Source organism: Phalacrocorax carbo, chromosome 21, assembly GCF_963921805.1.
Source record: "Phalacrocorax carbo chromosome 21, bPhaCar2.1, whole genome shotgun sequence".
NCBI classification, from domain to species: Eukaryota; Metazoa; Chordata; class Aves; order Suliformes; family Phalacrocoracidae; genus Phalacrocorax; species Phalacrocorax carbo.
The window spans coordinates 8,665,816-8,691,611 of NC_087533.1; the positions used below are offsets into that span (position 1 = coordinate 8,665,816).

The window sequence follows — 25,796 nt, forward strand, 5'->3', positions numbered from 1 at the left end:
TAGAACTAAAAATACGACTTCTGAGGATCTTTTCCTCTTCTTTTTTTAAGATTTAAAAAACAAAACAAAACAAAACAAAGCCCCCTTGATTTACAGCCCTAGAACAATCCCAGTTCCTAGCGATGCCTAGCAGCTATTGAACTATTGAAAAAGTTTGGTGGGTGGGGTTTTTTTAAACCATTGTCCCGTTTTGGTTTATCAATTGACCAATGGTGTTGAGCCATACTTTGTCAAGGAACGGTCAGTGCGGATCACTCAGTAGGGTGGCTAGATGTTTCCTCCAGGCCAGTTGCTGAAGACACTTACTTCCCTTTATGCCAAAGTGAACTTTGGAGAGGATGGAAGCAATTGGACCCCAGGATCTTAATTCATGGCCCGTGAAAGGATGCAAACTTGATACTCTCCCGTTAGCTTATTTAAATATGAGCGTTTTGTTGGGGAAAGGCGTACTGCACGCGTACGCAGAAGTCTGCTGACGGTATGTTGTTTCGCCGGAAACCCGATACGATGCGGCAAAATAAGAGGCGTAGCAAGGCACCTGTTTTGGCAATCCTCGGCGCCCAGCGCTCGGATACTCTTTGACTGTCTTGTCTTCTGTTTGTGTGACTGCAGATGCCTGGAAGTCACTGACTGACAAAGTCCAAGAAGCCCGTTCTAATGCCCGCCTGAAACAGCTATCTTTTGCAGGTAATACCCAGCGCCAAAGTCATGTCTGCTGCGCTCTTGAGCGTGTGGGAGCAAACGGGTCTTTCTGTGAGCGTCTCGGGGTTCGGAGTCTCAGGAGTTTCAGCTCAGCTGCTAACTGCTTTATGGAGGATAACTTCTTCCTGGTGAAATGATAGGAAGCCCCTGTGGGGAATGAGCTAGCTCATACAGCGCTCCCGTGAAAATTGCAGGCTGGCACGCAAGTTACGTTTAACGAGCTGCTGCGTCCCCGTGCTCCAGGTCTGCGTTGTCAGCTGGGTTTCCTCTGTTGTGCTCTATCCCTTGTTCCAGGTGTGAATGGTTTGAGGATGCTGGGCATTATCCACGATACGGTTGTGTTCCTGATTGAGCAACTGTACGGAGCAAAGCACTGCCACAACTACAAGTTCAGATTTCACAAGCCGGAGGAGGCCAATGAACCTCCCCTGAACCCACACGGCTCTGCTAGGGCTGAAGTCCACCTGAGGCAAGTGTGGGCTTTGTCGCCGTAAGGTTAACGTTTGCTCGATTAACTAACCCCGTGGCAGGGCGTAAGCAGCAAATCTCTACAGCGCTAAAGCTCTGGGTTAAAAAGACAAGTCAGCAGCTTCCCCGTGTAAATCAGTTACATCGCGTCTTCGGAGCCCGCTGGCTTTTCTGTGCCGCTTTGTTGACCGTTGCTTTGTTTAACGAAGCTTTCCTGGCCGGTGCTTTTATTCTCGGTTCGCAGAAGCTGTTGTGCGTTACCCTGCCACGTAGAAGGCTTTTCTTGAGAGGACAGACTGGAGAAGGTGTAAAGCAGTAAACATGTCAAACTGTTGTGGCAGCGACGCGTTTATTTTCAGTCAGTAAACCAGACTTCCTTTCCTCTCTTTAAATCGCAGGAAATCTGCATTTGATATGTTTAATTTCTTGGCTTCTAAACACCGACAGCCACCAGAATACAACCCAAATGATGAGGAAGAGGAAGAAGTACAGCTGAAATCAGCCCGGTATGCAGCAGGGTTTACAGGCTCAAGGGGGAAAGCGATGCTGCGGTGTTAAAACAAGCTGCTCGGGCTTAGTTACGCGTTGTGTTCTTTGAGGTGGGGTTTCAAACTCGCAAGCTTCTGAGCACTAGCGAACGTAGAGGAGATGCCGGCAGTAGCGAGAGAACTGGCAGGTGGTGGGGACTGCCAGACCAGCCTTCCTTCGAAGGCTTCTTTTCCTTGCTTATGTAAAGCAGTCCAATGAGAATTTGGGCAGAAAAGGGAGGAAACGAACTTTTACGTATACATCAAAACACCGAATGAGTGTTGATTGTGCTCCCAGTGAGCTGCAGCGTCGCAGCGTCTAAATCATTACATCTTGGACAGCGTCCCAGATCATGCATGGCACGACTATCAAACAGAGGGCACCACTTAGCAGCGTCTCTTTGTTCTAGGAGGGCGACTAGTATGGATCTGCCAATGCCCATGCGCTTCCGACACTTGAAGAAGACCTCCAAGGAGGCAGTCGGTGTCTACAGGTAAGGTTTTGCTCTGGTACGGCTGCCTTCGGGACGGAGGAAGGTGAAAACTGGAAACCGTCTAGGAAGTCAGACTGCACAATTGAGGGGAGAAAGCAGGTTTGGGGTTTTTCCCTCCTCCTCCTCCCCGCCTAGCTTATGTGTTTGAAAAGTAATCCTCAGCACAAACTGCTGCTTCCTTGCTGGTGATAGCTGGGGCATGTGCTCGGGAGCGGGCAGGAGAGACCTCGTACTGTTCTTGTTCGCGGTACGCTAGAGAAGAGTAACGGTGCTGTGGGGATCCTTGCAACGGGTAACCCGTTTTCTGCAGCGCCCGCAACCTTCGGAGCTCTGCTTGTATCTCTTGAAACGTTTGCTTATCTGGTTGCTCTTTCAGGTCTCCCATCCATGGCCGGGGTCTGTTCTGCAAAAGGAACATCGATGCAGGTGAGATGGTGATCGAATATTCAGGCAATGTCATTCGCTCCATCCTCACTGACAAACGAGAGAAATACTACGACAGTAAGGTGAGTTGTGGGCTCTTGTAGAAGTTCTTAAAGAGTTTGGGAGAGCTAGAAAGTGGCTGTGAAGGTAGGACAGGCTGACGCGAAGGCCGCCTTTGGAGCGCCGTGGATTGGGATTGCCGGCTTCTCGGGATGTTGCCGTTCTTGCTGGAGCTCTAGAGGCGCTGCCGCTTTTCTCCTGCGGGCTGGGAAGGGTCTCGGTCCAGTCTTAGCGTTGCAGATCCAAAGAGCACGGGGATGAAACGATTCAAGTGTGAGCTCGTGGAGAGAGGTGGAGAGAGGTTGCAGGTGCTCCTGAAGGCTTGGCTTTTGGTTGCTGTGCTGAGCTAGGTCCTCTGCTAGGGTGGCCGTGCCTTCGCTTCCCTGACCTAACCCTCCCTCTGTCCTCCGTGCGTAGGGGATCGGTTGCTACATGTTCCGCATTGACGACTCCGAAGTGGTGGATGCCACCATGCACGGGAACGCGGCCCGCTTCATCAACCACTCCTGCGAGCCCAACTGCTACTCCCGGGTCATCAACATCGATGGCCAGAAACACATCGTCATCTTCGCCATGCGCAAAATCTACCGAGGGGAAGAGCTCACGTACGACTACAAGTTCCCCATTGAAGACGCCAGCAACAAACTGCCCTGTAACTGCGGCGCCAAGAAGTGCAGGAAGTTTCTAAACTAGAACTTCCGTCAGCTGCGAGCGAGCCCTGAAGGGCCTGGGGCGTACCAAAGCTTCACGCGAATCCCTCCCCAGCCGTTCGGACGGGACGGGGAGGCGGAGGCAGGAGTGAAGATCGGCTGGGCTCAGGGACCTGACTGGCGGCTCTGTTTCTCTGTCAGAGTCCACATCTTCATGTCTCGCATGCGCACGCTCACCCTTGTGAAAGACACGAGCGACTGGAGAAGATCCTCGACGTGATTATGTTTTCGCTATTCGTTCCCCCCCACCCCTGGTATTTGTTTCTCAGTGTGGGGCTATTGAGCGGGAGAGGAGAGGGGAGGGGAGGGGAGGTGGGCCCGGCCACGGGGAAGCGATCGCGGCTCCTGTCCCTCTATCCCTCTCGTGTCTCGGAGACCTGGAGGTCTCCTCCTCCTCCACCCCCTTTGAGGGCTGTGTCAGAAGTTCAGTAGCACAGTGTTTGAGCGAGCTTTCCTTCTGAGGAGAGGGACTGCGCCCCCGCAACCAGCTGCCCCAAGGACTGCATGCGTGCGCGTGCGTCTGTCTGTCCGTCTGCGGTTCCTTGTGCGATGCGGCCGCAAAACACTATTTGCGAGTCGGCGGGCGCGCTGCGCGGCGCGGGGGGCCCGCTGTGCGGCGCGGGCCTGGCTGGGCCGGTTCCACCTAGGAAGGCCGCACTGGGGAGCGCGGGACGGAGCAGCCCGGAGCTGGGCGGAGGAGGGTTTGGCTAGCGTTTCGCTCCAAAACCCCTGCCCGAGCGCAGGGGCGTTCCTGGCCTTCTTTGGCAGAGAGAGGGCTGTGCCAACGGCTCGGGCACTCTAAGTCTTGGCGAGCGAAGGCTTCCTTGCAGCAGCGCCTTCCCTCGCTGGCTTTGTAGGAGGGAAGCAGGCCTTGCCCCGGCCCTGTCTCCAGCAGCTGGCTGCCTCCTCTGCCCGGCGAGCTGGAGGCGCTTCCAGCCGGCAGGGTCTCTGCCACCGTGGAGCTGGTCCGAGGGACAGGCGTCGCTAGGGAGAGCGGGGGAGTGAGAGGCTGCTGCGGGGTTAGCTGCGTGCCGCTGGAGAGCAGGGGCACGGGAGGGCTTGCGTGGAGGCTCCCAGGGTACCCGCTCCGCTCAGCCTCACCGCAGCGTCCTAGGGCCTGGTGGGGCAGCCGGGGAGCGATCCGGTAGGCAGGCGCCTGGCGTCGTCCGTCTTCAGGGTGCAGTCACATCGTCTTCCCCGAAAGGCGCGGGACGAGGCGCCGGAGCGGAGCGCAGGCTCCTTGCAGAGGCAAGGCCGAACACTAACGCGCCTCGCCTGCGCCGCAGCCAGGAACGCGTAGGACGGGAGCGAGCGCTTGGCGCGGTTGCTGTAGCTGAGGAACCGAGCTTGTTGTAGGCGAAGCAAAAGACACTATCGTCCTGGTTCCAGGAGCGTAAATCCTCCTCCCGCCCAGGTCTGCTCCCCGCCTCCAAAACAAAAACGCAGAGAAAGAAGTGAAAAGCCCCGAGCCTGACAAATGGGCGACATTAGATTTTACTCTGTTCTGTTTACAGTTTAGTATTTAAGGTTTTATAAATGTAAATATATTTTGTATATTTTTCTATGAGAAGCACTTCATAGGGGAAAGCACTTATGACGAGGCTTTTTAAACAGTGGTATTATCCTAATTTAAGAGAATCTCTTTTTAATGATTTTTTTATTTTCGTAGGACGGTTATAGGAAATACCTGGCCGGACACAGTCTGATCCTTTCTCCGGGGCGGGGTGGGGGGTGTACGCTTGGGTTTGTTTTTTTTTTCCGTTCTTCACTCTTGTTCTGCCTTTTTGACTTCAGTAACTGTTTCCAGGAGGTTTGGCTGGACCTTAAAGTTTATTTCCCGGTCAGCATGGGGGCGGGAGGGAGGATTGCCCAGCCTAGGAGGGGTTTGTCTCTGCCTGAAGGGCCGTCCGTGTCCCCAGGCAGGAGGCCCAATTCTGCCACGCCCTGCTCCGGCACCCTCTGTGTATTTAAAAAAGAAAAATGAGGAAGAAGGAGAGACCCCTGACCCTCAGTACCGCTCTCACGGGGAGGCTGCTCCGGGGCACGCGCCTCCTCCCGCGGTCTCTCGCTCGAAGGCAGATGCGTTTTTCCGTGGAGAAGGGGATGCAGGAAGCGCCCTCGCTTTTGCAGGCCGTCCCTGCAGGTGGGTCGCAGCCGTTCCGGGAGCCGGCGGGTTGGAGGGCTGCTCCGAGGCGGCAGCGGCTGGTGGCAAAGGGGTGGGAGCGCCTGACGGCACCCCGAATCCGCCCCCTTTGAGCCCCGAGACCTCCTCCTCTGAGCTGAGAACGAAACAGGGCTCTCAGAGGGTCGGGAACTGCCGCTTTCCTTTCGTTATTGCACTGTGTGGCGATGATTTGGTGATAACCATTGAAAGAAAAGTCAGATTGACGCTGCATTTGTTACTGAGATGATTTGATGCACTGACAGTTTGGGAACGCACATACCTTGAGGAGGCCAAAGAGCCCGTGCCCCGGGGACCCCGGCCCCGCGCACGGCCGCTCTCGGTCCTTTCCCTTCCCCGTTTCTGACGGCAGTGCTGGGGCACGGCCCTCGCCTTGGCGAAGCCCCTGAATTTACCCGAGCAGCTCAGCTCCCCCCGCGTTTTCTCTTGCGCCCCGGTGATGGAGGAGCGCCTTCCCCGGCGAGCAGATCCCTCCCGTCCGCCTGGCTGCGGGAGGAGGCTCCGGCCGCTGGGAAGCGCTGCCCGAAGCCACCCCACGCGGGGAGGAGGGAAAGCGGGGTGTTGGGGGCGCGGCGTGCCGCGGCAGCCCCCCGAGAACCGAGCGCCAGGCGTCTCTCCTCCCGCGAGGGCTGGCGGAGCCCACCGACCCGGCCGGCTGCCCGCTTTGCTGCTATAGCCGTCGTGGCTGCCTCGGCGGGAGCCGCTGCGGCCGCTGGAACTGTCTGTACCCCCGGGAAGCCGCGCCGCGGCGAGCGGGGCCCTCGGGGACGCGCGGCGGCGGGGCAGGGGGAGGCCGGGGCAGCGAGCGCCTGGGCTCGCTGCCGCCGCCCCTCGACCCCGTCCCGCCCGGGCCGGCGGCGGGCGCAGCGCGGCTCCCCCGTGTATGAATGTATATTTTATAAGGACTGACGCCGATCACAGTATCTGAAAATACTAAAAAAAAGAAAAAAAAAAAAAAAAGAAAAAGGAAAAAAAAAAAGGAACCTTAGGGCGTTTCTTTTACTTTGTACAAACCAACGTGGTGGTTTTTTTTAAAGGAAAAGCGGGTCATTGCAAAGGGCTGGGTATCTTTTCTTTCGGGTTTCCTTTCATTTCAAAGCAATACCAGGTTCTTCGGCGAGACGATCTTTGTGCAGAATCATGCCATTCACACCCATACTACTGGTCCACTCTCGACACTCGCAAGGTTTTTTTATAACTATAAATACGATATATATAGGAACTAATATAGTAATGCACCGTGTAATGAAGCCTAGTTCAGTATCGGTCCATGGCTTTTACTTCTCTTAACACTATAGGTAAGGATTGTGTTACAGTTGCTAACGCCGGCCGGGAGGGCCCGGCCGCGCGTCCCCGCCGGGCGCGAGGGCGGCCGGGGCCGGGAGCGGGCGGCGCGGCCTCTCCCGGCCCTTCTTGTTACCAGTCAGTACTTGTACAACTCGGGTTCTTCCTTTCCTTCCTCTCGTTTCGGTTATGAATGTTGGGGTACCACCTGCATACGGGGAAAAACGTGCTCTGTGCTTTCCTGGTCTCTTTTTAACGAGGTACAGTAGCTTTGTCTATCAACCGAGAACTATACTTGTGGTGTTTCTTTTATTGAACTTAACAGTCTCTTTAGTAAATACAGGTAGGTGAATAATTGTTTCAAAAAAAGAAAAAAAAAAAAGCAAAAAAAAAAAAAAGCTCTGCAAAGGCAAGGTTATGTTCTAGAAGTACATTTCTTGACAACTTATCATGTATAACAATTCTCTACAGGTTTTTTTTTTTTCTTGTGTTCTTCCAAGCTTCTGGTTGTTTGTTTTTTCGTTTGTTGGTTTTGTTTTGGTTTGTTGTTTTTTTTTTTTTTAAAAAAAAAAAAAAAAAGAGGAAACGTGTCTAAAGTACATCAGTGTTAATTCCCTGTCACAGGGAAGAAGGAAATACTTTAATAGTTAAAAAAAAATGCTGAAAGCTCTGCAAAAGACTGAATGTAAAAATAAAAAAGTGTACATAGTTGTAAAAAAAACAAAAAAAACAAAGGAGTTTTTAAACATGTTTATTTTCTATGCACTTTTTTTTATTTAAGTGATAGTTTAATTAATAAACATGTCAAGTTTATTGCTGCAGAGGGTTGCTCTCGATTTCTTCTTGAGGGTTGAGAAGCCGCTTCCCCCGCGTCTCCGCTTCCCCCATCGGAAACCCCGGGGCGCCGGGAGCCCCCGGCCAGCACCGGCGGCGACGGCCGAGGGCCGCGCAGGGCCCCCCGCCGCACGTGGGTCACCTTGGGAAGCCGCGGCTCTCCCAGCCGGGCCGCCGCCTCCGGGAGCCGGGCTCGGGATAGGACAGGGGAGGGTTGAAGGTTAACCCGCCCGCCTGCGCCCTGCCGCCCGGCGCGGGGGCTCGGCACACGGCGCCATGGCCACCGCCAACGACAGGGCCGTCCTGCAGACCATCTTTAACCCCAGCACCCCTTTTGGGGATATCCCAGGGCTGGACGAGGAGGGGGATGACGACGCCCAGGAGGAAGGTGAGGTGATGCTGCGTCGGGTTCTGGCTCGAAAATGGCAGTGGGGCCGCTGCACCGCCGCGGGGTGGGCAGGGGAGGGAGGGTCGGCACCCTGCGGGCACTGGGGCTGCTCCCCCGGCGCGTCCCCCGCTCCCGGCCGCTTCCCCGGCCCAGGGCTCCCCTTCGCGCTGCCGCAGGGGAAGCCTTCGCGCCGGAGCTGCTGGAGCAGGTCCGGGACCTGGAGCTGCAGGGGGTTTCCGCCGCCGAGTCGGGAGACGTCAGCGCGGCCCTGGAGAGGTTCGGCGAGGCCATCCGCCTGCTGCCCGAGCGCGCCTCGGGCTACAACAACCGGGCGCAGGCCCTGCGGCTGCGGGGGGACGTGGCAGGTGAGAGCAGTGCCCACGTGGCCGGGTCGCGGGTGGCGCCCCGGCCCTCCCCGACGCCTCTCTGCCCCGGCCAGGTGCCCTGCGGGACCTGGACACGGCCATCCGCCTGAGCCGGGGCCGCGGCCGCGCCGCCTGCCAGAGCTTCGTGCAGCGCGGCCTCATCCGCCGGCTGCAAGCTCGCGAGGAGGAGGCGCGGCAGGACTTCGAGCGAGCGGCTCGGCTGGGCAGCGCCTTTGCCCGGCAGCAGCTGGTGCTGCTGAACCCCTACTCGGCGCTCTGCAACCAGATGCTCTGCGAGATGCTGGGGCGGCTGCGCAACCCCGGCGGCACCGGCGGCGAGTGAGGCGGGCACATCCTGGCCCCGGGGGAAGGCCCATCTCCCCTGGGGAAGGTCTGTCTCCGGTGCCAGAGATGCTGTTCCTCCTCCTCCTCCTCCCGGCTGACAGCCAGAGATGGGTAGTACCGAAGTGCCTCGCTTTGTCTCAGCTCTGCTCCACCCCTAATAAACCTCCCTGAGTCGTGGTTTAGCCCCAGTCCCTGAGCTGTGATTGCTGCTCCCCCGGCCAACTCCCCCCACTTCATATACTGGGCAGGACGTCATAGGGTACGGATTATCCCTTTGGCCAGTTTGGATCAGCTGTCTGGGCCGTACCCCCTCCCCTCCCGGCTCCTCATGCACCCGGCAGAGAGGGGAGGCTGGAGAAGTCCCTGACCGGTGTAAGCCCTGCCTAGCGACGGCTAAAACATCAGTGCGTTATCAACGTTTTCTTCACGGTAGCTGGTGTAGCGCCGTGTTTCGGATTTAGTGTGAAAATAGTTAACTCTGTCCCAGCTAAAACCGTGACAATTGTGTCACTTGGGCTCTGCCGGCGGCGGCGTGGGCAACAGCAGCGTTACGCCCGTGTGTGCGCAGCCCCGCTGAGGCGGGCGGCCCCATGGGTGCAAGGCTGGGCTGAGCAGGGTCCCGAGCCCCGCTCCGCTGATGAGGGGAGGTGGGGGGCGTGGGGGTGTTCATTGGCTGCTCTGGATGGGTGGTCTCCGGCCGCGCTCGGGGCCGTCCACCCTGCTGCCGCAGCACCGGCGCCACTCGGGGAAGGCGGCTGCGGGGGCCCAGCGCGAGGGATGCTGGCAGCTGCACGGCGCCCGCCCCTGCACCGCATGCACGGCCCCGCGCGCCGGGGCCCAGGCGCAGAGCTGCACTGCGGGCTAGGCTGGACGCAGCGGCAGCGATGCTCCAGGTAAGGTGCAGCCTGGCCACATCCTCCGGCCCCGCTGCGTGCTGGGATGCCGGGGGCCCAGTGTGGGGGCGGCCCCATGTCCCCGCTCCAGCTGCTTCTCTCCTAGCGCTGAGCGCGGCCGGTGTGTCATGGGGCATCCTGGGGGCTGGCTGGGGGCCGCCATCACCCGCCTCCTGCTGCTGCTCGGTGTCCCGGTGCTCTGCTCGGCAGGTGAGGCTGCGGTGGGGGCCGGCACACGGCTCCGGCAGCAGGACCCTGCTGCGGCTCTGACGCGCCGCGGGCTCTCCGGCAGGGCTGGGGGAGCCGGGGCCCACCATCGATGGGCAGCTGCTGGCAGAGTGCACGCTGCGGGAGGAGGAGAGCCGTGCCTTCACCTGCCGGGCCCCCCGGACAGCCCCTGGCGCCGCGCTGGCATGGTACCTCGATGGCCAGAAGCAGGAGGCAAACTGCTTGGCCGCGGGCACTGCCAGCACCCTCACCCTCACCGCCCGGCGCAGCGACCGTGAGCTAAACTGCTCCCTGATCGACCCGGCCTCTGGGGACACCTACAACGCCTCCGTCCTCCTTGACGTGCAGTGTAAGGTCCGCGGTGCCGGCCCCGCTTAGGCCAGAGGTGCGGGGAGGTCGTGTGGGGCCCGGCCAGAGCAGGAGCGAGACCTGCAGCCATCGCAGCCCTAGCGGGGCAGCGTCTCATCGGCCCTGTGCAAAAGTGGCTGACAAGCGCTCCTGGTCCCTGGCGAGACAAATCCCGCTCCCCGCTGTGCTGCCCCCGTCCCTCCTGCTGCTCTCACTGCCTCTGTTTGTTGCCCAGATAAGCCAGAGATCCTGCAGGCAGAGGCCCGCTACCAGGAGGTCGAGGGCGCTGGGCTCCTCCTGCTGCTCTCCGTGCTGGTGCAAGCCAACCCACCCGCCAGCATCACCTGGGTGGACCAGGACGGGCGTGTGATGGCCAACGCCTCCGAGTTCCTCCTCCTGGGCACCACGCGCTACCCAGGACTGGCCAACCACTCGCTCCGCGTCCACCTGGGCAGCACGGCTGGCAACTTCTCCATCAGCGCTGCCAACAGCGTGGGTGTCACCACCGCCTCCCTCCTGCCCCCAGGTAGGTGTTGGGGTGCGGGCACGGGGCAGCGGCCCTGCGGAGGGGTGCTAAGGGGGCTGCGCTGCCCCTGCAGGTCTGCTGGATGCCCGCGTGGAGCTGCCCCTCCTGGGCGTTGCCGTCGGAGCAGCCCTGGCCCTGGGCGCCCTGCTCAGTCTGGGCTCCTGCGCCGCCTGCCTGGCGTGCCGCCGGGCCGAGCCGGTGCCAGGTAAGGGGCAGGCGGGAGGGAGCAGCCCGCTCAGCCGCTGCTCCCCTTGCAGCGGCTCTGAGCATCTGCAGCCCCGGGGGGCGCGTCTGCCCCGCCAGACCCGGTCCCTGCCGCCCGACCTGCGCCTCGGCGACCTCGCGCAGGAGCCCGGAGGTAAGACCCCCGCGTGCCAGCGTGGGGGGGCGCGTGGGGCCAGAGGCCTTGCCAAGGGGAGGGCGAGATGTCCCAACTCTCACCCCTCTCCTTCCCCGCAGCGTCCCCCAGGGATGTGGGAGCCGGTGCCAGGGAAGAGGAGATCTTCCTGCCGGGGCTGGAGAACTCCCTGGTCCTCAGCAAGCTCGGTGAGGGGGTGCAGGTGGGCGAGTGGCCCCAAAAACCGTGCTGCAGGGTTGCCAGCCTCCACAAGTTGCCCCGTAAGGTGACAGCGATGTGCTGTCTTTATCCTGCAGGGTTCATCCAGCTCCCGACGTCCGGGCGTGTCTACAAAGTGCCGAGCACGAGCAGCGATGAGATCTGGCTGTGAGCCGCGGTGCGGTGCCCCGGCGGCGGGGCTGCCCACCCCCAGGTACGTACCAGCCTCTGGGGAAGCGCAGTCAGGGGCGCCGGGGAGGCCGTGCTGGGTGGCGGGCGCCCACCACCCCCCAGCTGTACGTTAAGCTCTGCACTGCGGGCCTCGGTAACTGCGCCATTAGCCAAGGCACCTTCTTTTAAGGAGCCCACATGCTGCATGAGTAGACTGCTATAATTAAAACACATCAAAGCTGTTTATAGCCAGATCTGCCCAGCTGCCAGCACTGCCATTCCTCCTGTGGTCAGGCCGAGCACCAGCCTTGCTTTAGCAGGTCCGTGGCCTGCTTGTTCCCTCGTCCTCTCTGCGCCTGCCAGAGCTGCGGCAGACGGCTGGGCGGGCAGCATGGCAGCGGCTGTAGAGACGGCCCGACAGCAATAAACTAAACTCGAGCGTCTGCATGGTGCCGCGCTGGTTATTTCTCCTTGGGAGTAGCTAAGGGCCTCAGTAACGTGGGGTAGAGTAGATCGGAGACCCCCAGATCAGACCTTGGAACACACTGGGCAGATAGAAGCGTTGTGTTTGAGAACGGAATTTATTCCCGCTTGCTACAGCACTGGTAGTGTGTGCTCGAGAAGCCTCGGCTCTCTGCAGCACAGGGGGCCTGTCATCGGGACGAGCTGGTGTAATGCGGAACAGCTTGGGGACAAGTCGAAAATGGAGCGGCTGGGCAGCTCCCGTGCGGCGTGCCACGAGTAAAGGCCCCCTCTTGTGAATGCAGAACGGAATCTATAAAAGCGGGGAGGCTTCTGAAGTTCTGCGCGTTGCTTCACAGGCTGCTTTGGTCAAATCTCAACGTCCAGCAGCAGATGAACGTTGATCCAGGGGATGCAGGTTTAACGGGAGGCGTCAAGCAAGGCTTAACACGTCTGCGGCTTGTGAAGGTGGGTTGGATGGCGGGCTCCTGCCCTTCTTCCCGTCAGCCAGGGGCTTGAAATGCTGTCGGGGAAAGAACGCGTTGGTGCAAAGATCTGACTCCCCGTCATCAGCGTGCGCGCGTGCACGCGCTGCTTCTGCGCTGAGCGAGCTGTGTGCTCAGCAGCGGCCCTGACTTGGCTGGGAAACACGTTCCGGGCTTACGCCGGACCGTTAAACAACACGGCAGCCCAGCCTTGTGGCACATCAGAGGCTCTGTGCATCATGCCAAGGCATTAGGGACACAAGAAGCCCAGAAAAACCTTCTTTGGACCCCTTCATCATGGCCTGCCAGCCCTTTACAAACACCCGCAGCACGGCAAAGCCGACCGCGAGGAGAGCAGCTTTGCAGTGCTTCCAGCTGGGCGAGCAGCGCCCGCCTGAGTTGCTCACCTGCGAGTTCTTGAACTCCGAGTAGAGGGAGAAGAGGACATGGAGAGGCTGGATCCGACTCTTGTACACAGGGATGTCCAGAACAGCTACGAGGGAGATGAGAAGCGTGTAAGAGCGCCTGGGCTGCGCCACCCCACGCAGGGTGCTGCAAGGAAAGGCCGAGCTGCCCCCCATTACTTGGGCCTTTGCTCATCAAGGACCGCAGGCACCTGCGGTACAAGAGCCTGCTTCCTACTGAAGGCAGTGGAGAACAATCTGGGCTACGCGGGGCTGAGCCTGCACCTAGAGGCCTCTTGCTTTAAGCGCGACAGTGCCAGGCCAGCAGCACGCGCGTGTCTTCAGCCCGGTCTCCCCTGCTTACCGCATATCATGTCGATGTATTCGGCCAGGTCACAGTTCATCTCTGCGGTCGGGAGGCCCACCTGGAACAGACTGGGCTGTCAGCTCTGCTTCCGCACGGCCGGAGCCCGGGCCGGACTGTGGGCCGAGCACAAGAGGCCACGCAGGCAGCGGCCGGGAAGGCAGGCGTCAGGCTGCTCCCCGACTTCTGGCGAGGGAGGAACGGTCAGTAGGAACACGCCTGAACGGGCCGGGCTGCGGGCCAGGAGCCCAAAACAGAACAGGAGCCCAGCTTTCATGGAAGACGGTTCCTAAAGCCGCACACGGAGCTAACCACTTATTGCTCGGACAACATACCTTTCCCAAGAGCTCCTCAAATTCCGGTGACCATTCCTGCATGAGGGTCTCTATGTCGGGCATTGGCCTGCCAGGGAAGGAAAGGGCATGAACTTCAGGATCACACGCAACAGAAACGGCTTCCCGCTGCCGGGCGGCTGTAAACGGGGCAGCCTCTGTTCCAACCAGCCGAGAGACCTGCACGTCTGCCGAGGGTCTGCCCGGGCATTTTCCTTGATCAAAACAAGCCTGAGCTTAAGTTGCAAGTCCTGTGCGCTAGCTGTCAGTTAAACTGATTCAAGTTACCTCGGGAAAGAGGAGCGCAGGGAGGCAAACCGATGCCCTACACACACGCGTGGTACGACTACCCTGACAATCAGCACGTCTTCTCCCTCTCGGAGGTATTTTGAGAGTTCTGCTCGGCGCTCCTGGACTTTGCTACCAGCCGCCCGCTGAGCCGAGCTTACGCTGTACAAGCGCGTGTGAAGCAAAGCCGAGGCGACGGCTCACCTGCTGTAATGGACCGTGGCAGGAGGTTTGCAGCGGTGCAGCTCGCTGATACTTTCGATCCAGCTGTCGATGGCTTTGGGGTTCTTTTCTGCATTCTCCAAACTCTTCACTTTTATCTGCTGCTAAAAACGGAAACAGAAACCTGGGAGCGCTCTGGTGTTTTGGGGCTCTTTGCAAACCCTGCGTTCGCTCCTGACAAACTACGCGTTCTCTCTTTCCCAGTTGCACCGTACCAACCGATTTCTGCAGCCAGAGGAGCAGCTGGCAAACAAAACACGGAGTAAAACCAGGCGGTGACAACCGAAAGGAAACAAAGCTTCACCTGAAGGAAACAGATCCAAAGTCTGTACCAAGACTTGCCTGAAGCAAGGCTTAGACCCGCTGCAGTTTAAAGCTATAGCTTAAAGAAAAAGGTTAGTTTTTTCTGCTTGTTAAAGCCAAGTTATCAGCTGTGCTGCAGCAACGATAGCCATGTAGACAAAAGTAAGAGTAAAACGCAATGTTTTTGCTACAGCCGGCATGGAGCAAGCGCCTCCTCCCTCCATCTCAACTCACTGTGATGTTGTGCTGCTTGGAGTTCTCCGTCAGCCAAAGGGAGAGCACGGTGGGATCCGACTGCTTCGTCGACGGCTCGTCCAGGACCAGCAGGCCAAGGTTATCAGGCTTGCCGTCGGGACGGGGAACCTGCAGGTAAACAGAGACGCTCTTTTCTACGGGAGTCCAAAGCGGGGAAAGCTGGGGCTGCAGGGACAGGCTGGCCTCCGGTGCCCCTCTCGCACTGAGGACAGGTCCTTTGGGCTTGTGCGGCGGGAGGCACAGAGGAACCTGAAGCGATTGTACCTTTAGGAACGCGTCGATGTCTCCAACTGCGGGAATAAAGTCTGGAATAAAAGGCTGCAGCTTGTGCTCGATCTCTATCGTTTTGGGAGTGTACCTGCGAAACACCAGCACCACAGCGCGGGTGACTACAAGCTGCCCTGCACAACTTGCCACAACGCAAAGGAGAGTCAAGAGCGGGCTAAAGCCCCTTCCGCTCACCTCTTGATGTACTCAAAGAGTTCTTTGATTTCAGAAGATACTGGCAAATAGTCATAATCTGCTAGGTTGAAGTCACTAAAGAAAGCAAGAGAAACACGGGCAGAGATTAACTTGTAGAAGGTGCCGTACAACCAGGACCTGGGACCCTTTTTTAGGAAGCTGAAACACAAGCTAGTGAGCCCTCTCTTAAAATGTCTTCTTGCGCGGAATGATGCTCTTGGGCCACGATTTGCCTTGGGCCTCCTGGCCAAAAAAGGTACTTCAGGGCCAGACAGGGCTTGTGGTTACACAGACTTGTCATGGGGCTGTCAAAAGGGGGATGAGTGATCTGCACAGAGGCAGTCGGGCGTTGGGACTAAACTAGGGGGTTTAGCAACGGTTTTAGAATTGAAAACAGTGGAAGAGGAGGAAGGTTAGCCGGAGATGAATGATGTGTGAGAGATGTTCCTTCTCTTTCTTGGGCATCCGCTGCCAGCCTGGGCCAAAGCCGGGACAGGAGGTTGGCCAACACCTTCGGTCGCTCCCAGCCGTGCAGGGCACGGGGGTCCTCCAAAGAGCCGCCCCGGCTGCCTGCAGTTGCTCACACGAAGGAAGGAGCTGCCTGGCGCGATGCCCGCGGGGAGACGAGCACACCCGCGGAGCCGAAAGGGCCCCGCACGGCGCCTGCCCGCCAGCGGATCCCGGTTCCTGCGGCCGGTAGCGCCACTTACCCCTCCGGCGCAGCCCCGTGCTCCTCCGAGTCGTCCTCAGAGCTGCTTTCGGAGGAATCCTCCTCTTCCTCCTCCGAGTTGTCGTCGTCCTCATCCTCCTCCTCCTCGCTGAGGGCGGCGGGGGGCGCTGAGCGGGCCGCTGCCTCCTCCTAGGGGAGAGGGGCCGGGTGCTACCGGGTCGTGCCGAGCCGGGCCCGGGCCCGCCGGGCCTCGCCGAGCCGGCCCCGCGCCTACCTTGCCGCCGCTGCCCTCCTCGTCGCTGCTGCGATCGCCGCCGGCCCCGGGCAGCCCCGTCCGGCGAGAGGGGCCCTCCCCGCGGGCCCCGGCCGGCCTGCCCGCCGCCCCGCCCGCCTCCTCGGCCTCCGGCAGCTCCAGGCTCTCGTCGTACGGCTGATTCTCGACGAGGCGCGTCTGTGTGGAGAGGCGCGGTGAGGCGGCGGCCCGCCGCGGACCCCCCGCCCCGCCCCGGCCCGGCCCGCTCACCGCCGCCCGCCGCTCCGCCATGCCGCCCCGCCGCCGCGGCCCCGCCGTCGCCATGGCGACCCGCCGCCTCGCTTGCCCGCCGCCGGCTAGAGCGGCGCGCTCTCCGCCCCGCCCCCTAGCGGGAGCGGCGGCGCCCGCCCGCCCGCCGTGCCGCGCCCCGCCCCGCCCCGCGCGCCGTGCGTGACGCTACTTCCGGTTGGGGACGTGGCTCGGCGCCGCCATCTTGTGGAGCTGCCGAAGGGGACGCGGAGCCCAGCGCCGCCGCCGCCGCCATGGTAAGGGCCCGCCGCCGCCGCCCGGTACAGCGGGGCTCGGGGGAGCTCCGGGCGGGGCCTCGGCCCACCCCGCCTCGCCCCAGGCCTGCGGCGCAGGCCGATGCCGGAGCCCCGCGGCCTGGCTGGGCAGAGCTGAGGGCTGCGGCAGGGTCTGTCCCCCGGGGGGCCGGGGCTGCGGCCGGGGGGCGGCGGGGTCGCAGGCACGGCCCGCCCGGGGCGGGCGGGAGGCGGGCAGCGGCGGAGCGCAGCTCGCAGAGCCGCCGTGCCCCCTCAGCCGAGGAGCGGGTGGCCGTGGCCTTCGGTACGCGGCCTGGCGCCTGTTTCGGAGGCGCTTTGGGGCGTTAAGGCTGTCCCCTCGAGTGCTGGGTGCAGCCAGGCGCGGGCCAGCGCCAGCCCCCCCCGTGTCGCCGCGGAGCGTAACGCCGTGAGCTTTTTTCCCCTCTCAGCGCTAGTCTGCACCTTGTCGCCCATCCACAGCGTCGTTTGATGGCCGTCTCGGTCAGAAAAGGCTGACACGTTGCTCCATCAACAAGAGCTCCGAGCTCAGGCGCGGCGGGGATCCTTGGTGCCGCCCGGTTCCCCCGCACCGTGGTTCCGGTGCTTTCAGGGAGGGCTCGCTCCCGGAGCGCTGTAATAAAGCTCCGAGGAGGTTTATTCCTGACCTGTAAGTACTTGAGGACACGTTTGCCCCCGAGGTGTCGAGCTGCAGCACCCCAGGGCAGTCCAGCGGGAGCCTGGCACCCTTACCGAGGCGCACCCACAGAGCGCTGTGGGCCTGGGGCTGAGGTGGGACTTGAAACCGGTCTGTGTTGGAGAGCATCTGCCACTCGCCTGGTTGCTAGACAGCCATTCATAACAACGCTTGGGGATTTAAAAGATTTTAAATGCAGAAACTGCCTTATCCTGACAAAGTTAATTAAGAAGCTGATCTGTGAGAGGGAAAGTGTGAGGAGGAAGTCTTGGTAGTCTGAGGGAATGAGAAAAATGTAGGCCAGCAGTTGCCTCTCCACCTTTCTATTGTCAGTGCGCTAACGTCTGTGAAATGCCCAGGAGAGCCCCCCGAGTGCTGTGAGTAGTATAGCTGTCCGTATTTGTTAACCTGGCTTTACTGTAAATGCGGCACTGGGAAGAAATGTCATGTTTTAAAACACTCCTGTGTTTAGTTGTAAGCTGGGGCCAAACTGGCAGAAAACTCAATAACCCAGAGCCTCTCCTAAAGGGTTTTGGGGGCTCGTCACACTTCTGCATGCATAGGAACGGGCTGATTCTTCTCGTCTGCCTGACGGGAGTGCTGGGAATTTTCATTCAGGGTAACACAGGGACAGAAAGCAGACTGGAGAGAGGGAAACGCAGAGGTGGACCTGCTCTTAGAGTTGTTTAGTGCCTGGGGCCAGTCACAGGAGAAGGCTTAAAATTGCTTTTAAGGAAAATCAGGTGACCGCGCAGTACGTGTGAAGGTGAAACGTGGTTGGAAGCGACCCTGTCTTGGAGGGAGTTGTGCTGCCCCGGGCTCGCCACGGCTGCCTGGTGTGGGAGGCCCAGGTAATCAGCGCTCGCCTTCTCCACAGGTGCTGTTGGCAGCAGCCGTCTGCACAAAGGCGGGGAAGGCCATCGTCTCCCGGCAGTTCGTGGAGATGACTCGGACCCGCATCGAGGGGCTGCTGGCAGCTTTCCCAAAGCTGATGAACACGGGGAAGCAGCACACTTTTGTGGAAACGGAGAGTGTGCGGTACGTCTACCAGCCGATGGAGAAGCTCTACATGGTGCTCATCACCACCAAGAACAGCAACATCCTGGAAGACCTAGAAACACTCCGACTCTTCTCTCGAGTGGTAAGGGCCTGTCACTTAACGCAGTGTTCGCACATGTGTAGCCTGAGACAGCGTCGTTACAAGGGAGCCTGTGGTGAGCTGCTGCTGAAGCGCTGTTTGCCTCCCCCTGGCAACTTGGCTTTCCAGAGCCTCTTCCCGAGCTGGGAGCAAGCTTTGCAGTTCCGGTGGTGTTTTTGAACGATGTTAAAAAAAAAATAAAAAATTCCACAGTTGCGGTTTGGCTGGCGCGAGACCAAAGGGATGATGTTGTTGTTTTAGGATTAAATATTATCTGTATTCTTAAGATAACCCCGTATTCCTTCTAAAACTAACGTGGTGTTACCGCGTGTGATGGTTAAAAGTACAGCACTACTTCACGTGCATTTCTGAGCATCGAGTTATGCAGCCGTCCTCACGCAACCAGAGGATCTTTGGGAAATTTGCTGTCCTCGGTGTGTGTTGAGGTTCCTCCCGGTTAGTGCAACAGCTGAGCCAAGAGGTTGTATGAGTATTTTAGTGTAGAAAAACTAATAATGGCAAAACTTTGTCTTCATATGAATACTCCATTAAAATATTTTCCCTTCCTCACTAGATCCCTGAGTATTGCCGAGCTCTGGAGGAGAACGAGATCTCCGAACACTGCTTCGACCTGATTTTTGCCTTTGATGAAATTGTTGCCCTGGGCTACCGTGAAAACGTCAACCTGGCGCAAATTCGGACCTTCACGGAGATGGACTCGCATGAAGAAAAGGTGTTCCGAGCTGTCCGAGAGGTGAGCCTGAATAACTGCGAGCCTGGCACGACGGGGCAGCCTGCCTGGGAAACACTCCTTTTTTTTTTTCCCCCCCCCCCCCTTGTACAAAGGTGTTGCCCTGCTTTGATAGGGGTCATAAAGTTACTTGGCTTTTCTGTAAGCTAAATGCCTGTCTCCTGTTTCCTTTTCCTTGGCAAAGGGCGTGTGAGCAAATGCACTTAGCTCCTGTGCAGCTGAAGATTGAGACTGCAAAGCCCTGTCAGCCTCTTGTCTTTTCTTTCAGACTCAGGAGCGCGAAGCTAAGGCCGAGATGCGCCGCAAAGCGAAGGAATTGCAGCAGGCCAGGAGGGATGCGGAGAGACAGGGCAAAAAGGCACCTGGTTTTGGCGGCTTTGGCAGCTCGGCCGTGTCTGGCGGCACAACGGCGGCGATGATCACAGAGACCATCATCGAAACGGAGAAGCCCAAAGTGGCACCGGCACCCGCCAGGTAGGCGTGCAGTAGGTAGCAACGGTTCCCTGGAGCCAGCAGCGGCTGAAAGCACGTGCCCAAATAAGGGCTCTCTAACACGGGCTCTTTGTCCGTGTAGCCGTCTCGTTCGGTTACTGTGCAGGTAGAGACCGTTGTGCCTTTGTAAAGCCTCCCCCGATGGGCGGGTGTAGACCTCTGAGCCTTTAACGTGGGTGCTTGTGGGCCAGTGTATGTTGCATATTCTTGAGACCCCCCCCATCTTATCGCTGAAGAGGTTTGTGCTGTGGACCCCAGGGGCATCCCATAGCCTCTCTGGAGTCTTTGATGGGCAACGGGCTTCTCATTTTGTGTAAGAAAAAGAGGTCCCAGCTACTGGTAATACTTGGAACAGAATCCAAGATCTAAACTTGGCACCCTACACGTCAGATCATCAGTTCCATGGGAGTTCTCCCCTAAAAAAGGCTGCAGAGGCGAGCGCCGTATTGTTGGGATAGCCAGGTTACAGCACTAAGAGAGCCGAGGATGGAGGAATCTGTTGCCGTGAGCTGACTTGGAGATTCTTTTGCCTTTTCTTTAGGCCTTCAGGTCCCAGTAAAGCCTTGAAACTTGGCGCTAAGGGGAAGGAGGTGGACAACTTTGTGGACAAGCTGAAATCAGAAGGAGAAAATATCATGACTTCCGTAGGCAAGCGCTCTACGGAAGCAGCCAAAGTTCTTGCTCCTCCTGTTAACATGGAGAGGTAGGTATTGCCCTCGCTTTGAAAGTGGTCCTCACGCAGCGCACTCTGCGATGCACGTGCTGCTTCGTGAGCTAACTCCCTTTCTAGTTTTGAGAACCGGCTTTTTTCCTGCCGTTGCGGTCCTGCGTGCTCGCTTGGCCTCTTCGTTTTAAAAGGTGGTGGGTAAAATCTGGGAAAACATAGCCACAAAAAAGCAGATGGCTAATTTGATTAGGAATCACCCTAACTAAAATGGGATGTGCAACCGCTGTTTAGCTGAGGCCAGGAATTTTCCTATGCCTATTTCACAGTGTTTTGCCTGCAGATGAGTTAAAACAGCTGCCACTTTTCCTTTTCCCCAGACACAAAGAGTTTTCCTGCCTCGCTGGGGCTTCGGATGGGAGCGTTCATGGCTTGTTCTACACGTAGCAATTCAGAACCTTGTAGTGCTGTGAGCCACGCTGCTGTATGGCAGAGGGGTTCTGAGCGGACATGATGCCGTATCATTGCTGTTTAGCTGGGCTTCCGTCCATGGCAGACACGTATTGGTGCAGCCGCCTGCCCAGAGCTAACCTGTTGGAGCAGCGTTAGCACCCGCTGTGCCGTCCGTGCTGTTCCCTTTGGGGCCGTCGCGCTCTTGGGAGCGCCTGCCCGTTACACGTAGCCCGTCCTCGCTGGGCACTAACCTCTCGTCTTGCCTGTTAGATGCCAAGCGCGGGACTTGAGACACCTGGGTCTTTTTCTCTGTCTGTCTAGCGTGCACATGAAAATAGAGGAGAAAATTTCCTTGACTTGCGGCCGTGATGGAGGGTTGCAGAACATGGAGCTGCATGGCATGATCATGCTGCACATTTCTGATGAGAAGTTTGCACGGATTCGCCTGCACGTAGAAAATGAAGACAAGAGGGGAGTGCAGCTACAGGTAAAGCCAGTTTGGTGCCCCGTGCTGCTGAACGCCCTTTTGCTGCTCTCCAGGGCAAACTATTGGAAATACTTGAGCGCGTTACCGTCCTACGTTCCCATCCAAACCCGCTCAGCAAATGCGTTGAAACCGGGAGTGGTCACCGCAGATGTTACCGCAGCGCGAAGGCAGGGCCAGCTCATGCTCAAAAGATTGAAGGTCGCTTGAGAAACGCCGTCTCAGGCACTTACCCACCTGCCCTCGGAGCCTTATCTGTCCAGTAGCGCACGTTGGCGTGCCGTCTGCTCTCCCTTGGACTTTGCAGCAGCCTGCTGTGTTGCTTGGTGCTTGCTTATGTGCCGTGAGCTTTAGCTGTTGAGCGGGAGTGTGAGAATTAAGTCGCTGTGCCCACAAAGAATGAATTTATTACCTAGACAGCCATTTCTTCTCGGGGTCCCTCGTGTCCTGTCACTGGTGCCTCTGAGATGGTTCCTGGAGCCAGAGCCCTTGATTGCAGTCAGCGGTAGAAGCTCAGGAGATCCTTAGAGATGCCTCCTCCCCTCTATCCCTCTCTGTTTGCGTGACCTTACCAAGCCCCAGAGGTTGTGCTGCTTTGATGCTCTCTTTTGCTTCCCCCTCGCCAAGAGCTGGCCTGTACGTAGCTGGCTGCAGGTCTGCCTGTACGGTAGTAGGTCCCTTGTCAGCATGTCTCATGAGCGAGCTCCTAACGATGCTCCCGCGCGTGCCGCTTGGGGCGGACGACCAGATCAGCCCCAGCGCTGACTCCTGTCTCTCTAGCGTAGCTCCAACGCTAACTTGTAAAAATCCTCAGCTTGTGAAAAGCTGTTTATGCTTGCCGTTGTGAAGAGATGATATTTAAATCAAGGTTGGCGGCTGCCGTATCGGTGCGTTAAGGTTGCTGAGGGAAGCAGTGTGTTTGTGGTTTTGGGGTGTTCTCCCTGGCAGCGTTAGGTTGTTTTTTCTGCAGGAAAAAAATGCCCATTGCAGGTCTTCGGGATGGTCTTTGAGATTTTAGGAGTTGTTAAAGTTGTTCTCCGGGTGTCAGCCCAGGACGGGCCTTGCCAGAGTCTCCAGCACAGTGGCGAGTGAAAATTGCAGCGGTGTGAGTCCTCCTTGGCGGATTGGCCTTTTTTGGAAGGAATCCCAGGTTGATAAGCAGACGGGCTCCAGCGGGGCTTCTGAGCAAGGAGCAAAACGGGCGTGTGTTTTGTTGAGGATGCGTAGGCCTGTGTTACTAGAACCTGCGGTCCCCATGTACGGCTCTCCTCGGGCTTTGAATCACAGCCTGGGCATACGTTCCCCTTTCAGACTCACCCGAATGTGGACAAGAAGCTCTTCACTGCAGAATCGCAGATCGGTTTGAAGAACCCAGAGAAGTCATTCCCGATTAACAGCGACGTGGGCGTGCTGAAGTGGAGGTTGCAGACCACGGAGGAGTCCTTCATTCCACTGACGAGTGAGTGCGGGCGTGTGTCCGGGGGCTCGGGCGGGGGAGGCCGAGGTTCACCCTCGGGCTGCGGGCTTCTCGCCCGCCTTGCGGCGGCTGGGCTGCCCAGAGCGGGGCACACCGTCGGTCAGAATTTCTTGGGGATCGCTTGGCTGGGCTTTTCAAAGCGTGTCATCTTTTGAGGCCCTGGCCCACATAGAAAGGCTGCGTGCCTCAGCGTGCTGTTTCTGTGCCCTCAGTTAACTGCTGGCCGTCAGAAAGTGGGAACAGCTGTGATGTCAACATTGAATACGAGTTGCAAGAGGAGAGCTTAGAGCTGAACGACGTGATCATCGCCATCCCCTTGCCGTAAGTGATGTTCCTTGTCCGGGCAGCACTAATGAGCGCTGTCCTGGATCCCGTCAGTTCCTTTGCCTCTCGTGTTCGCAGCCTGGCCACACCGACGGGCTCGACAAGCGTTTTCTGAGCTCGGCGCAGGTCCCGTGGCTCTCTGTTGCAGCTTCTCGTTGCCTGCTCTAGGTCTGGTGTCGGCGCCCCAGTGATTGGGGAGATTGATGGCGAGTATCGCCACGACAGCCGGCGAAATCTCCTCGAGTGGTGCCTGCCAGTGATAGATGCCAAAAACAAGAGCGGCAGCCTGGAGTTCAGCATAGCGGGGCAGCCCAACGACTTCTTCCCGGTGCAAGTCTCCTTCATCTCCAAAAAGAACTATTGCAACATACAGGTACGGTCGCTGCCGGCGCTCTGCAGGTGTGATGTCGCTCTTGCCTCCTTCCAGCTGCCGCAGTCATCCGCTGGCTCCCAAGGGCTGTGCTGGGCCGGGGCGGGCCCTGCTGGCCCGCTCTGCCGACGCCGAAGCCTTCGCTCGACGCAGCCTCTGTGGTGGCCGGGTTTGGGAGCAGCAGCAGGCGGCGCTGGCAGCTTCAGCTTCCCGGAGCTTCAGCTTCCCGGAGCTTGCCTGCCGCTTCAGTTGTGCCTTCGTGCCTCTGAGCAAATGCTCATTCCCCTCAGGCTTCGTTAGAGAATCCGTTGGCCTTCCAAGCTGAAACGCTTCTTGGCATGTGACTGTCTGTCTGTCTGTCCCCGCTGAACTGTAGCTAGCGACAGCTGCTTAACTCCTCGCAGGCCGCTTTCAGCGGAGGCACGCTTACCGCAGAAAATCATTCCCCTGTGTTCAGGTTTCCCGAGAACAAAGATGGCTCTTGCAGGGCCGGGTGTGGTTCGAAAGCGCCGGGTTGGCCCCGTCCCCGTGAGCTCCCCAGCGTCAGAAAGCGCGGCGTAGCCGTGGTGGGGAGCGGCGTTCGGTGCTCAGCTCACTGCGCCTCTTGTCTCCGCAGGTTACCAAAGTCACCCAGGTGGATGGGAACAGCCCTGTAAGGTTTTCCGCTGAGACCACCTTCCTGGTGGACAAGTACGAAATCCTGTAATGCCAGCCGTGGGGAATCGCCAAGGAAGAAATTTTTAAATTAAAAAAAAAAAAAAGAGGCCGAAGTTCATTCTGAATGTTGGAACGCCACAGCCCCCTCTCTGCTAAGACGCGTGGCTCTGTCTGCCATCTGCAGCCTTCCTGGGTCACAGACACTTTTGGCAGAGAATTGACGTGCTCATGGGGGGAAAGGCTACAAATTTCTTTGGCAGATTTCTACCGACCGGCAAAAAAAGCAAGATCTCCGCAGAGGACCTGGCTTTGACGCGTCCCCTTCTCCCCCGAAGACGACCGGAGCTCAGTCCCAGAGCCTACCAGGCATCATTCTCTTCCTTTCCGAAGCGTCACGCGCCGCTCCGTTGTTGGTGCTGCCATTTTAATTTCTCCTCGGCCTTCAACTCTCGTTTCCGTTGATGAAAGCAGGCATTAAGATGACGCGCGCCAGGGCGCCTTGCTCCTCTGGACCCTTCCGTCTGGTAGAAGCGGAGCAAATTGGCCTCGCTTTCGAAGCGGGGGGGTTGTGGGGTGGGGGGGAAGAGGGACTCGGGCCTTCGGTCCTTCCGTGCCGCACGGTTGCTGCTGTCTCTCCAGCCCTGCTGTGCGGCAATGGCCCGACGGTGGGGCTCGCCTCGGGGGCTCCGAGGGGGCTCTGAGGTAGCGCAGGTTATGGCTCCGGATGCTCGAGCTCCTGCCGCAGTGGGGAGAGCGTCCAGAAGGGACCGTCCCCTGCTCGCTGCCTGTCGCAGCTGCTCTTGGGCCAGGCTTGGGAGGCAGTTTAATTCGTTTAGAACCAGCTGCCTGTCCTTCCCCAGGCCCTGGCGGTGTTTTGGGAGGTTGAAGGCTTTGCCTGCCTCGGTGCAAGCAGCTGTGGAGACTGGGTTGTGTGTCGGGGCCTGTCCCGAACGAGTGCTCTTTCTCGGCGCTTGTGGATGGAGGAGAAGGAAATGCTGGTTTCCAGGAAGCGCGGGGGCCGATCCCAGTGCGAGCAGCACCCCGCTGGGGTGTCTGCCGTCCCCTCTTCCTCCTCCCGAGCGTTACTGCCTCATCTCATAGAGCTGTGCTCCCCTCAAACCTCATCACGCCTGCTTGACTCGGGGCCTGTCGCCAACAGCTTCCCTGGCCACCGGCGAGGTCTGGGGGGGAGCGCACCGGCCGCCGCTGCAGGTCCCCAGCCTCTGCAGGCAGAAAGAGAACGCCCTCAAGACGTGTGCCGTGCTCCCCAGAGAGCCCCTCTGCGGGGGCGAGAGCGCCTGGGTTCCCGTGGGGTCCTCTGCCAAAGAAGTTCGTCGTCTCTCCTCTGTCGGCAGCACCCGAGAGGAAACCAGCCGTCCTCCCAACCCGGGCGGGCGGGAGAGCAACCCCCCCTTCCCTAGCGAAGTAGGTGACGAATCCCAGTAACTCGGTCCCGTCCCAGAGTTGCTCGCCTGTATGATTTTAAAATGGAGTCGAGGTTAGTTCGAGCATCCAAGGAGCTTTTCTTTTTCTTTTTTTTTCTGAAATTTGTTGGAGGGTGATGTTGACACCGAGCCCCGCTCCCCCGTCTGTAACCCCGTACGATGCTGGCCTAGGGCGTAGAGCACATTCCAGTGTACACAGAGGAAAACCGAGTCTTTACTCAAATAAAGCGTATTGTCAGAGGAGCCGGCTGAGGGTGCGGGGGTGCTGCGGGCGGAGCGGAGTGGGGCGGCCCGGCCCCGC

General features: G+C 58.7%; 5 protein-coding genes across 10 annotated transcripts in view; 4 read left to right on the forward strand and 1 right to left on the reverse strand.

Moving 5' to 3' along the window:
- Positions 1-7,671, forward strand: part of KMT2A (lysine methyltransferase 2A) — a 49,093-nt gene extending 41,422 nt beyond the window's left edge. For both annotated transcript variants that reach the window (XM_064471037.1, XM_064471038.1), the window contains exons 31-36: positions 613-687; positions 997-1,171; positions 1,569-1,676; positions 2,108-2,191; positions 2,568-2,697; positions 3,092-7,671. In XM_064471037.1, the coding sequence (XP_064327107.1) occupies positions 613-687; positions 997-1,171; positions 1,569-1,676; positions 2,108-2,191; positions 2,568-2,697; positions 3,092-3,367 (848 nt within the window). In that variant the 3' untranslated portion in view covers positions 3,368-7,671. The remainder of the gene's footprint in view (positions 1-612; positions 688-996; positions 1,172-1,568; positions 1,677-2,107; positions 2,192-2,567; positions 2,698-3,091) is intronic.
- Positions 7,672-7,904: 233 nt separating this feature from the next.
- TTC36 (tetratricopeptide repeat domain 36) lies at positions 7,905-8,964 on the forward strand. Its single transcript, XM_064471082.1, has 3 exons — positions 7,905-8,072; positions 8,249-8,437; positions 8,512-8,964. Exons 1-3 carry the CDS (start codon positions 7,961-7,963, stop codon positions 8,778-8,780), a joined length of 570 nt encoding a protein of 189 aa, XP_064327152.1. The 5' UTR covers positions 7,905-7,960; the 3' UTR covers positions 8,781-8,964.
- A 95-nt stretch (positions 8,965-9,059) lies between these two features.
- On the forward strand, positions 9,060-14,605 carry TMEM25 (transmembrane protein 25). Of its 4 annotated transcripts, XM_064471069.1 has the most exons (9): positions 9,060-9,675; positions 9,782-9,885; positions 9,968-10,252; positions 10,487-10,777; positions 10,851-11,135; positions 11,237-11,337; positions 11,432-11,547; positions 12,326-12,434; positions 14,266-14,605. In XM_064471069.1, exons 1-9 carry the CDS (start codon positions 9,560-9,562, stop codon positions 14,338-14,340), a joined length of 1,482 nt encoding a protein of 493 aa, XP_064327139.1. In that variant the 5' UTR covers positions 9,060-9,559; the 3' UTR covers positions 14,341-14,605. The 4 variants fall into 4 exon arrangements, with proteins under 4 accessions (XP_064327139.1, XP_064327140.1, XP_064327141.1 ...); XM_064471070.1 differs by lacking the exons at positions 12,326-12,434; positions 14,266-14,605 and adding an exon at positions 11,754-11,947; XM_064471071.1 differs by lacking the exons at positions 12,326-12,434; positions 14,266-14,605 and adding an exon at positions 11,822-11,947.
- IFT46 (intraflagellar transport 46) lies at positions 12,067-16,408 on the reverse strand. Of its 2 annotated transcripts, none has more exons than XM_064471075.1 (11): positions 16,275-16,408; positions 16,026-16,202; positions 15,792-15,940; positions 15,082-15,156; positions 14,884-14,977; positions 14,599-14,727; positions 14,044-14,162; positions 13,555-13,621; positions 13,220-13,280; positions 12,859-12,944; positions 12,067-12,489 (listed from the first exon to the last, which is right to left on the reverse strand). In XM_064471075.1, exons 1-11 carry the CDS (start codon positions 16,326-16,328, stop codon positions 12,400-12,402), a joined length of 1,101 nt encoding a protein of 366 aa, XP_064327145.1. In that variant the 5' UTR covers positions 16,329-16,408; the 3' UTR covers positions 12,067-12,399. The 2 variants fall into 2 exon arrangements, with proteins under 2 accessions (XP_064327145.1, XP_064327144.1); XM_064471074.1 differs by having other exon boundaries at positions 14,044-14,165.
- A 46-nt stretch (positions 16,409-16,454) lies between these two features.
- Positions 16,455-25,738, forward strand: ARCN1 (archain 1). Its single transcript, XM_064471068.1, has 10 exons — positions 16,455-16,549; positions 18,118-18,381; positions 18,953-19,132; positions 19,398-19,603; positions 20,163-20,324; positions 21,060-21,225; positions 22,534-22,681; positions 22,912-23,020; positions 23,192-23,396; positions 24,010-25,738. Exons 1-10 carry the CDS (start codon positions 16,547-16,549, stop codon positions 24,097-24,099), a joined length of 1,533 nt encoding a protein of 510 aa, XP_064327138.1. The 5' UTR covers positions 16,455-16,546; the 3' UTR covers positions 24,100-25,738.
- The last annotated feature ends 58 nt before the right edge of the window (positions 25,739-25,796 follow it).